At 40.7% G+C, this 12,335-nt stretch overlaps 1 protein-coding gene across 2 annotated transcripts; it reads right to left on the reverse strand.

Moving 5' to 3' along the window:
* Positions 1 to 7,198: 7,198 nt before the first annotated feature.
* Positions 7,199 to 10,111, reverse strand: LOC102717403 (60S ribosomal protein L10a-like). Of its 2 annotated transcripts, none has more exons than XM_015833861.1 (6): positions 10,054 to 10,111; positions 9,936 to 9,972; positions 8,932 to 9,151; positions 8,324 to 8,489; positions 7,687 to 7,892; positions 7,199 to 7,575 (listed from the first exon to the last, which is right to left on the reverse strand). In XM_015833861.1, the coding sequence occupies exons 2-6, from the start codon at positions 9,938 to 9,940 to the stop codon at positions 7,522 to 7,524; spliced, it is 651 nt and encodes a 216-aa protein (XP_015689347.1). In that variant the 5' UTR covers positions 9,941 to 9,972; positions 10,054 to 10,111; the 3' UTR covers positions 7,199 to 7,521. The 2 variants fall into 2 exon arrangements, with proteins under 2 accessions (XP_015689347.1, XP_006647216.1); XM_006647153.2 differs by having other exon boundaries at positions 10,062 to 10,092.
* Between the last annotated feature and the right edge of the window lie 2,224 nt (positions 10,112 to 12,335).

Genomic DNA, 12,335 nt, shown 5'->3' on the forward strand with positions numbered 1-12,335 from the left:
GTTCATTGTTATAATCTTGTGTATTTGCTTTGTTTTTGTTAATATTTGTCAGCTTTGACAGAAACATTTTTATTTCTTTTAGAAAACAATGTCATCTGTTATATTTTTTTTAAAATTATGATCTAGCTGTTCTGGATGATCCGCAAGTAACAGGCACTAAACTAGGCGTTCGAGGCCCAAAAAGGTGGGGTCCTACTACGGGCAGGTAGCACAAAAAAAACATTGGTTACATTTGTAGTAAATTGATATCAACTCTATAACCTTCGTTTGTGCAAACCTAACATACGATTATAGTTAAACCTGTAGGGATGATACCAGGAAATTCTTCTTTAGGCTGAATGTGAGAAGGGGAAACGAAAAGGAATTACAAAAGGAGATGAGCCATTAGCATATTTCAAACTTAAAAATGAATCAATATAGTTTTAAAAATAACTTTTATATAGAAAGATTATATATATATATAAAGCCAGAGCTGGCAGCAGATCTGGAAGGCTGCCATGATCGTAGGTCCATGCCAAGAAGCAAACAACGATGCTAGTGTGACACAGAAAGTTACTGCTACAACTCTAGGAATCCTGAAAAACAAAAGAGGGGCTTCAGTACCATTTTCTCAAGGTTCCGCTAATACCATCCAGTTTCAATATCCCAATGGTATCTTATCACATCCAAGAAACCACGTAAATTCCAGGGATTCAAGGCTAGGTGGGATAGCATAACATCAACTTGTCGGACGAGCCGGAACAGCACTATCTACAAATTTTGATGAAAACACCAGTAAGACAGCCTGAAGCATCCCAAAGCCATCTCATATCGGCCACCATCTTGTTCAGCGATTTCCTATATAAGTATTGTCAATTTCAGAGTTAGGCCTGCAAAGCATTATGTGCTGGTTACAAAAAAATGAAATAAATGTGAAGAAAGGTCATGAGGAACGGGAGGCAGAGGATGTGCAGTGGCCGCTGCTCATCCTTGCGAGCGGCGACGAGCACGGCCATGTCGCCCATCCGGAACAGAGTCGACCGCGCCCTCGGCCGTCGCCCGCCATCGGCCGCCGACCACGCCCTCGCCCGCCTCCAACCGCCGTCCGCGCCTCAGCCTGCAGGCCACTATCGCTCGCGGCCGGGAAGCAGAAAAGAGAGGAAGAAGAGATATCACGTCGAAAGTTCGAAGCCATACTGCAAATTCCAAATTCCACGGTTATCCATAATCATCTGCTATCAAAGTCTAACATTAATTAAATGACAACCCGTGTGCTAGTTGAGCTAACCAAAGCTAAGCAGAGCATAAACCTAATTCTAAACAAATTACCCCTAATATAACATGAATAAAAAAATAGGTAAACAATGGATGAATAATAGGTAAAAGCCCGATAAATAAATAAATAAAATACATTTCATAAATACAATGTATATTTGAATGATAAAGCGATGAATTTATAAATATAGGAGCCATATGTTCAAGGTTGGGGTGCCACTTGCCTTAGATTAGAATCCTGAGGAATCTATGCGACAACTTAAACGGCACGTCGACGGACTACGATTCTATATGACAAACAAAGCAATCAAGGAAAAAATGTTATAAATCTATTAAAACAGAGCAATAAACTATTTTTAATGGATTCATGACATTTTTTTGGATTTAATGAGACTTGAATGAAATAAAACGGAGACTAGATGCATTTTGTATGAATTTTTGAAGTTTTGTGTGTTTTAAGCTAAAAAAAAGTCCTAAATCAATTAATTAAGCAATAAATGAAGGTGGCTGATGTCAGCCCGGGAGGTTTGGCGCTGACACAAGGGCCCCACCGGTCAGTGAAGGGCACTTACCGACAGGCGGCCCCCACTGTCCGGTGGCTGGGTTAAGACGAACAGAGAGAGGGCGAGCGGCTCGGCTTGGCCGAGCACCGGACGGCGGCGACGACCTGCGGCGACGGCCGGCGACCGGCGGCCGGCGTCGACGACCGGCGACCGGCGACCGGCGACCGGCGACCGGCGGACGGCGGCGCGAAGACCAGCTGCAGCAGCGCGGCGGCGCACACGGCGGCGGCGCGGCGGCATGAATGTACTATTTCGAGTAAGTTCGAGCTCTTCTCCTATCCTTCAGGCATGATCGCGGCATGATCGCGGCAGGCGGTGGTGGGTGTATCGGCATTTGGTTTCTTCCTCCGGCCGGCGAAGGTAGAGTTTTAGGGTATCGGCCCGGCCGGCCGGCTGCTGCAGCCAGCCATTTCCACGGCGGTGGCCTCCAACTCCCGCTGCCTGGGAGAATGGAGACTAGCTAGCAAGCTCGCTCGCCGGAAACGAACCTTGTTTCGCCATGCATGCGCGTCCGCGCTGCACACCCCGTGCCGTGATGGTGCGGCGCGAGTAGGTTTTCGGATCCGTCGCCGGGATACGTACGGAAGCTTCTGCCGTGCCCCGGGCACAGGTTGACGATATGATGTGAGGTTTAATTAAACCCATCAGTGTATCTGTTGCGCGTGTTCGATATCTGAAATTAATTCGAAAGTATGTCTAGTAAACAAATGTTTGTAAATTTTAATTCCATCAATTAAATTTGGTGGTGCTCTTACCTTATAAAGGTATGATCTGATTCTAATTGAATTATTAACCTCTGAACTCGCATGTGTTGATTGCAATGCAGGAATCGGGTCAAGTTCCGTATATACACTTGTATCTACATGAGGATCCAAAGAAAATGAATAAATCTTACCTACATATGATCAATGATATTAAGAGACATATCAAGTTGAAGTCAGCGCAAGAGAATGGGGGTGTTGCTCGCTACATCGAGGCTGTGGAGATCCACTGTGGAGCTAACTTGGGGAGCGAGGGCGATGCGCCACATTTCGTACACAAGATCCCGATGCTCCCAACGGCGCCCAACGATAACATGTACTTCGTTGTGGTAATGCACAGACCAGACAGTTGGGTAGGCGGCCCACGGGAGCCAGTAAAGTTGCTGTTTGCGTTCCGCGACCTCTACTTGCTAGGATTTCTTCATGGGAACCAATGGAATGTATTCTGTGATGCGAAGCTGGGTAGTGACATCACTCTGGAGGAGAAGTTATTATGGACTGTGACTCTCCCATTCACGGGCAGCTACAGGGATCTTGACGGCGACCGATCCACTTTGGATTTATGGTTCCAAGGTCAATCCGACACTTATGGAAGTTTGTCCTCCTTCAACAGTCAGGTCAACACAAAGCGTGGACTGCTGCGTTCGGTACTTTCTATAGCAGAGGCTCTTCGTTTTCCTGATCTACTCATACGCATTAGCATTGGGTTCGCTGCCGGGTTGCATGGCGCCACACTACCAGCATGGGAGCTGTACTGGCCATCGCTGACTCCAACAACACACCAGCCACGTATCCCAAGGATCTTCAAGTGCCCCTTCGATGAATCTCATTTCACTAATTGGAGTGACTACTGCGAGCTTGCTAAACTTGGCCCAAAGGCGTTTATTCCAATACCAGGATTTGCCACTTACTCTAGCTTAGTTTCATTCCTAGGGGTATGTCTTGATTGACTGAGGCCCACTACATTTTGATCTGGTAGATGTACATTTTTTGGGAGCTCTAAGTAGATGTACAAATTTCTTTGCTTCATATGTTAAACTCGATTTCTTAAACTTTGAGTTGTCAAAAATCTAAAAAAGCTGAAACATTCAGTTTGCTGTTACTTTGGTTACTGCTCTAGTGATTTTTGTACCTTGAAATGTGTTACAAATTAGAAGAGGCTTACCTTACATCTTTTGGTCCTCTATGGTTGGAATTCACTACCAAATTTATTCATATTTTTTTTTATATCATTTGGATGCCTTTTCAGTGCACTTTCAAAACTCTTTTCAAATTGTTAAAAACTGAAAAGTCTGAACTTTTTAGTTTTCTGAAAACTGTCATTTTTGTTTCCTCCATTTCGTTGAGAACAGGGAAAGGCTTCCAAAATAAAAAAAATGTGTATTGTTCCATAGACTATCTCCTGGATTTATTTAATATTTTTGGCGCTTATTTGCATAGGTTTTCCTTCGCTAATTTAAGCCACCCAGGATGTCTCTTTGAGCTAAAATATTAGTTTATATCCCTTCTGTTCATTATTTGAGCACAGTGTAGCGAGCAGACTGGCCGGAGAGAGTTCAGTTGATCACTGCTACATTCAGACAGGGATTCAAAAGTTCAGATCCATGCGATCTATGGGGATGATCAAGGGATCAGGTGTTGATAGTTTACTTTTCTTCAGATAAGGATTCAGAAGTTCAGATCCATGCGATGTATAGAGATGATCAAGGGATCAGGTGCTGATCGTTTACTTCTCTTCAGATAAGGATTCAGATGTTCAGATACATGCGATGCATAGAGAGGATCAATGGATCAGGCGTTGGTCGTTTACCTTTCTTGCTTCTTTGACAAGATCAGATAGTTAATTAGGAGACAGCATGTGTAATTGTGCATATATAAGAAAGAATCAAGCTGCTGTAGCTGGTGAATAGTCAGTCTGAAAATAAGAATTGAAATTGGTAAGGCTGTAATGTTTTCTCTTGTGGCATATGCTTCAAAGTTCGAACTTCAGACAGAAAATATATAGCTAGGATACACGGTCATCTGCTTCTTTCTGGTCTCAACAGCACGTGACTTAAGTTGCAAGGTCAGTACTCAGTAGTAGGTGAATTTGGGAAAAAATACTAGGGAATTTACAGATAACAGATGCAATATTGTTACTCTCATCTTCCCAATCTGGGGGGTAAACACAGAAATCAGTTACAGACAATGTGGTATTTGTGGGTCGCCTTTAACAAAAATGTGCCTTGTCATGTCGTATGACTCGAGTTAAGAAGCACATCATGGACCTCCCTCTGCTGCTATATTCTTTCAGGAGCATAAACAATGGCCTTGCGAAACGCATCGTTGTGGATGAAAAACGAGGATACATGCCCTCCTGTTACTCGCCGGAACTCTGAACCTGGCAGTGCCTTCTGGAGTTCCATTATCGAATGTTAGGGAGTGTAACCATCATCCTCAAATAATTAAGGAGATCACTTTAAACTAGCAACCAAGATCCATTGAACATTAGATGGCACCGATAAAAACGATTGATATCTCAAAGTACTGAATTAAGCAGATGACAATACTACAGCAGAGAGGCATGGGTCATCACTGGAATGGAGCACCTAAGATGATGTGTTGCTGCAAATGACACAGACAATAAATCTATTTTGAATGAATGCAGAAATAAGATATGAGAAACAGTAGGAAACCAGAATGAACTAGTAAGGTAGGTGGACATTGGGTTAGATTGTTTGGGTGTTTCAACGAAAAAAACAAATGACATATTTACAAACAGAGAATAATTTGTAAATAAATTTTTTATATACGTATTTTTAGTGATTTAAAAGCCAATGCTAGAAATAAACTTTGGTGAAAAAAACTCAAAATCAACTTCAAATTTAAAGTTGAAAATTTAATATATTTTTTTGCTTATAAGCATATGCAAAAAGACGAGGGACCTGAGTTACCCTTACAAGAAATTTATGTACTAGGTTGAGAACATAAGACCCAAGCAGGGAAATCATGTTTGTGAAATGATAATAAAAGGCGTTGACACTGACCGTTGCACGAACGAAAATGACCGTTGCACGAACGAAAATGACAGTCTGTGGGTTCTTTGGCACTGGAAATCGAGTAACGTCAGTCAAAGACAGCACTGATCGCAACCTCTCCTTTACTTGCTCAAGAGTGATTCCTGATTTTTGTGTCTCATATTCCGTCAGACAAGTTACACCTTGAGACTGAGTTAATGCGGCTGCATCATCCCTCGATGCATCCCAAGCTGTAGTAGAATGTGGATCAAGAAATGGCAGCGTAGCAATTGGTATAGGATGCAAGCATCCAACCATTGCAGCATGTACATCACCTGTCTAATTCGCAAGAGATCCCCTTAAGAAATAACAGCGAATTTTATATGTATACAGTATTTGGATGAGAACAAGATATTTTTTTACAAAAATAATTGATGCCAAACTTAACCACGTATCCTGCACTCTATCCGTTTCATATAATAAGAAAAACCTCTCTAAATTTGACCAAATGTATGGACAAAAATAGTATCTTTACAACACCGAATTAGTTTTATTAACTCCACATTGACCACATTTTTTGTAGTATATTTATTTTATGTTTTAAATATTGTCATATTTTTTCTATAAATTTGGTTAAACTTGAAAAAGTTTGACTTAGATTAAATACGTAGCAATGTAATAGGAAATGGAGGGAGTACTTTTTTTAATATCAATTAGAAATCCAAAAAATAGGAAAAACAACACTTCGACGAAAGAAAGATATAAAGAAAAGGGGCCAAAGTACTCATAGAAAAGTTATCGCATCAATAAACAAGTATAGGAATCTTGAAACGAGGTTGCTACAAGATCATACATGTAGTATATATTTAAAAGAGTAAATTATGTTGGCGGTACATAAATTTATTAGGTGAGTGTAATTTAATACACAAACTCGTAAATGGTTCAATATGATGCTCGAACTTATTTAGTGTGTGCGAGCCAAGTCCAAAACGACATATTATGACAAATCATGCTCGGACAACAACGAAGGAAGCTAATAGGAGCGACGAGGCTCAATGAGGATCGATTCCCCACATGGGGATAGTAAAAACATTGCTAGTCCCACTTAGTGTTGGCGGGCGGTCGGGGGACAGGGCAGTTCTTGAGTCTTGACAAGCCTAGTTGACGACCCTAGTTGCACCTGACCAGGAAGGATATAGGGTCGTATGCCCTGGCAAGGAATTCCCTGTCTCTACAGGAGATCTTCACGCTTCAAATTGATTTGGTCCTACAAAATAAATCTTTTTAGGCTTTACTAACATTGCCTCTGTCGAGATTTTCAGGCTAAACCGGAATCCACTCCCTTCAGTCTTCTCCTTCAGCACATGCGCCATTCCGATTGCAGCATCCAAACATTGTTGGATCAGAAGGTTTTAGATATTCTGATTGTATTGTAGTAATCTAGTTGCAACTCCAGCATGAAGAACCGAGATTGATACGGTGACGTCCTGCTATAATTCATCCCAAAACTAGGGACAGGTAAGATTTTTTCGAAGTTGATATATATGTGCTTGTGCCAGCGCATCCCCCTAAAAGTCAGGTGTATCGAATTTCTATTTTCAAACCGTTCATAATTCAAAGTACTGATGTGTGCATATAATGTAACTCTTAACAGGTATGAATACACGATGCCTTCTCTAATCCATCCTGCCGAAGACTACTACGATTCAGGCACAGAAAATAATGATTGCGCAACAGGATATTAGACCATCTCAGAACTCTCGATGTATAAAATAAAATGTAATGATGTCCGACCAAAGATAGCAAGGCAAGTCAAATTAATACAGGACAATTAAATCCAAATTCGTTAATCCACAGGTGTTGCACAAAATTTGATGATTGCGAAAGTAGGAGAAAAGTTCCAAGTAGCTTAGTTTCCAAAACATCTAGAAAACTAAAGAAAATAACTTAGAACACCCGGTACACCTTTCCCATAGTGCTCTTCAGGTACAAGCACCTAACCTGCACGATGATACAAATAGCATGTCAATCGTCAGAATAATTAGGCATAAGTCTAGGTAACAAAGATAAATCTTGTATCTACGATGCTACAAGGAATATCAGATAACATACGTTCTGCCAATTCTTCTTCAAAAGAGAGACAAGGAAGTTCACGCTCATCTGCACATTTTGGAAGATCTGCTTCTCCTCCATAGCACAGTTGCCAACAGCAACACCCATGCAGAGAACCTTTTTCAGCTGGAATTTCACTGTAGCCTTAGTCTCATTAACCTTGGACTCGAGGGATTCCTGGTGTGTCACCAGAGTTGGGAATTTTCCTGTGGTGGAGAAATGTAACAGCGTATGAACAAAAGGGTAGGAGATAATAAAAAAATTGTTAAAACCACTTGCTGCAGATGGATCATGTTATGATAGGCTTTACATGGCATAAACAATTAAGTTCACAAGCAAAAATATTGGTCACTAGATAGTGTACATTTCCAATAAATAAAGAACAAAGAAAATACGTATTAGCAGAGCATGCTTCTGTTAAAAGGGTAAAAAACAAAAGAATTGAAGAAGCATTCTCATACATTCCTTTCTAACAAAAAAGCCCCCACGTGGCCTACCACTTACTAATCAAGTAAAAATTCTATAAAAAGACAGTTCTTGATATAGTAATGTATAACAGTTAATAACTGTTTGCTCAACTGCTAGACAACCACTGAAACCAAGTGGAATGGATGGAATAAGGAAAAGGCACACTTGCCTGCCTTGTTAAGACCAGGACCAAGAAGACGGGGAATCTGCTTGATGATAGCCTCGGAAGCAAGGAAAGCATGATATTTCTTTGCAAGCTTCTTAACTAGCTTCTTGTTTTTGTTCATTTTCTTGAGGGCTTCCACATCCATATAGTCTAGGCCAATTTTCTCAGCCTGCAGAACAAAAATGTGACATAGAACACAATTATCAGCTTTAGATTTTAAAATAGTCTGATATGAATAGGCATATACTCAAGAGTACAAATTCATGTATGCCATCAAGTGGAACAAATCTATAAAAATAGCAAATTTTGGATTTTGGAATATTGATTTAAGGTATTAATCTATCATTACTGCAATAGAATACATTTACAATGAACAGATATTATAATATTGTATCTGAGAATAAATCTTTCACATGACATGAATTGAAACCTGTGGATAAATTGGTTAATGAGATTTTACGTTTTAATTAATGAAATATTTACAAAGAACAGCAAAAACCACATAGCAAGCCGCATACTTATAGTAACTACTGAGTTGCAATGAAAGATATCATTCCACACATTACAGATCAAAAGTAAGTGAATGCAAAATCAATACAATCCTAGCATACCTCTTCAACATGCTGAGCATCACCAAGCATGCAAACCTTCATTTTTGGACGAGGAATGTGAGGCAGCTTAACTGACCCACTGAAACGCTTATCCTTTTGAGGGTCATAGTTCTTCAGTCCAATCTGCAGCTCAATGGTTTCCACAAATTTGCGCTGCTTCTCACGAGAGTCATTGGCAATCTGGGAGATCGCTTCTCTCAGAGCATCACTCTGCAACTTACTGCAACAGGAAAAAGAAAACCAGTTTGCATTATTGAACATGTGGCAGCTTATCTTACTGCGAATTCAGATTGCTCACTACCAGATATAGTAATGTTTTTTTGGCAGAATACAATTGCAAACAAAAATGATTAGACAGAACAAGTTCTACATCAGAATACATTTGTCAAAATGTTTATCACACAAACTTCCCTTGCAGCATTTCTATAAAATATTGCAGCCAACAGCTATCTGCAACTATGGGATAAAAATCTACTATATACTGAAGATAAACAGGTTAATCTTACATGCATTATTTAATCGCAGGCAATAACAAACCAAGTCATCTAACAGGTAAAATATATGCTTCGTCAAAGAATTTAAAACATGGTTATAAAATGGTGCAATGACGGGCCGTTCTCCCACAAATTCGACGTGAGATGAGCAGGAAAGCAAACTAGTCACCATCAAAATAGTATACTAGGATAAGAAGACACATGAAACAAGTTCCATCACCCCCTCCATTCCTGCCTCTCGCGATCTCTCTCCAAACAGCAATTCGCATCACCTCACCCCCACACCCAACGCCGCAATCCCGTTGAGCAGCCGGCCGAATCGGACACGCAGCCCACCCAACCCAGATCCGCCGCTCCTACCTCCGCCGAGGCCACCCAAGCCCCAAATCCCACACAGATTTCGCTCGAACAAGCGGCGCCGCCACCCGATTTTTTCGAACACACTGGCAACTACAACACGAACACCTCACGGCAATCACGGATGCAAAGGACGAGAAAGCGAATCCATACCTCATTGCGCCGCCGGTGAGTGGTCCGAGCACAGATCCTGCACAGCGAGAGAGGAGGCAGGATGAGACGAACGGAACGAATCGCGCCAATGGATGGATAGGAGGAGTTCGGAAGAGACCGTGTTACCGCGGGAGGGAGACGGCGCCGCGGAGTGGGAAACCCTAGACGGCGGCGGGGAAGAGCGTGGTTTATATACTGCTCGCGCGAGTGGCAGTCTAAACCCTAAAACGAGCGGGGCGGGAGGCGATGATGGGCTCTGGGCCCGTTAGGATTTGGGCCGTTCCTTTTGTACCTTTCGAGTTTTGTACATGGGTCAGTCGTGCAGTGACCGAGGATCTTTGCGTAGGAAAAATGTCTAGTATACCTATGCATTTCATTTGACCTTTGTGATACATTTGACTTGATCGATGCACCGACAAACCGTGCATCTCATATTTGCATATCTAGTTAATTTTTCTAAAAAGGTCTTCATTTTGAAGGAATGGCGCATATTGGCGAAAAAAAGGAATTTATTTTTCTTCTATTTCACGGAAGTGAAAAATAGAGTAAGGTTGTTTGTTTCAGTTTGGGATTAATATAAACTAAATAATAGAAATAATTTCAAACATATTGAAAAGTCACATATTGGTTGTGAAATAATAAGAGACCTAATATAAAAGGAGAGGAGCTTTCATCTCATCGGCTAGCTTTTGGAATAAAAAATACTATTTTTGACTCTATAATAGGTACTAGAGTTTGGTTGGTTTAACATCTTTAGCCCGATGGGTCCTAGAGCATGAGGATACGATGGACCATGGGTGCATGCGGATCTTATATACCCGAGTGACCATCGGTGTATGATGAAGGGACAACACGAGGTCTGTATATATGAGGGGACCATAGGTGTACAATGAAGATGCTGTGAATAGCTAAGGGAGATAGTTGAATAGTCGCAGGGGCGCTTCACGTGGTTATCCCTGATGAAAACACCCTTAAACTAAGGATCCGGTGGAATGGGTTTGTGATTGGAGGTTATGCATATGTGGTATATGGATAAACTATGCTAGTATGGTGGATTCCCCGGATTTAAATAACCCCTCTTATACCATAAAAAATGATATAGTTTACGCCTTTCCACACGACCGAGTTTAACCTTAGCATAGCCCAATATACTGTCCCATGATACGAAAGACTATAGGGGTGGCTTTTGATAAGCAGGTCGGGGCGTAAAATGTGAAAGGGGCACGAGGTGCTAGGTTGCATGTTTACGCAACAGTGGACAACCATGAAAGTGTGACGATAAAGTACCTTGCTTGGGCTCTGGCAAGAGTTCAACCACTTAGATGATTCAAGGATCCACTGGACAGTAACTAGTAGTATATGGGACATCTTAAACGACTACGTTATCTTAACCCTGATCAGTTCATTATATTATGTGGTTAAAGCTGGGCAGTCTCTGTAGAGGTGATTTAAACCATTAGAATGTGCCGTACTCCTGGTCTTTAGAGTTATGTCATTTGGGTGATTCCAAATTCTTCTGGTATAAGTAGTTTTTATAATATAAAATTTACTGCAGGTATTTTGGTAAGTTTTTATTTATTTGTTTTGGTATTTTATGATTATATTGCTTTTACTTATTGTTTTGCTTAATCAACTAGCAATATATCTTGCTGAGTACATAAGTACTCATTCTTGCATAAATTGACATATAGATTACTTCGAAAGATGACGAGATCTTCTAAGGTGAAGACTTGAGCTAGGCTTGATCTACACTAGTTTTTGCATGTGGAGTCTTTTATCAATTTTTCTTGTAAAAATTCTTTTAGTTTGAATCTTATAACCTTTAGAGTTGTAATAATCAACTATTATGAAATAATCGAAGCTTGTGTGGTCGAAATCCTAGACAATCATAAGAAATTCCTTCCGGGGCACACATGTTAAAAATTGGTGTCCCTACATCTTTTTATCTCAGTATGTCGCACTTTAGTCTAAGTTATATGAGTCTAAGCATTGAAACACACTTGAATAAACTAACATCTTATGACATATTTATACTTAGAACTTAAAAAATATATACACTAAAGATGTCCTAAAACCCAACCTTAGGTCTGTTTCGGATTATTAGGTTGGTCTCTATTTTCCAGATTACTGGGTGGGCAAAGACCCAACCTTAGGGGTTTTTTTTTCAGTTTATTGAGTGAGCAAAGAGTCACTCTTGGATGCTTTATTATATCTACCCACTTTTCCATTTATCACATACTTCAGAGATAATAATTCAGTTTATAGTAGTCAGGCTTAATAATCTAATCAATTCTAAGTGAAAACAAGCCGAGTCTAACCTTAGCTCTAAACAAAAGCGCTCATCGAAGATGGTTTCTACAGGCCTCTGAAAAAAAAACAATTTGATATTAGGTCAGCTGC

The sequence above is a fragment of the Oryza brachyantha genome, chromosome 2, assembly GCF_000231095.2.
Source record: "Oryza brachyantha chromosome 2, ObraRS2, whole genome shotgun sequence".
Lineage (NCBI taxonomy): Eukaryota > Viridiplantae > Streptophyta > Magnoliopsida > Poales > Poaceae > Oryza > Oryza brachyantha.

Excerpts from the sequence above, each read along its gene's own strand:
- LOC102717403 (XM_015833861.1), bottom strand. Across the intron at positions 7,893-8,323 it reads TCCTGGTCTTAACAAGGCAG|GAAAATTCCCAACTCTGGTG; the intron begins GCAAGTGTGCCT and ends TCTCCACCACAG. Across the intron at positions 7,576-7,686 it reads TGAAGAAGAATTGGCAGAAC|GTTAGGTGCTTGTACCTGAA; the intron begins GTATGTTATCTG and ends ATCATCGTGCAG.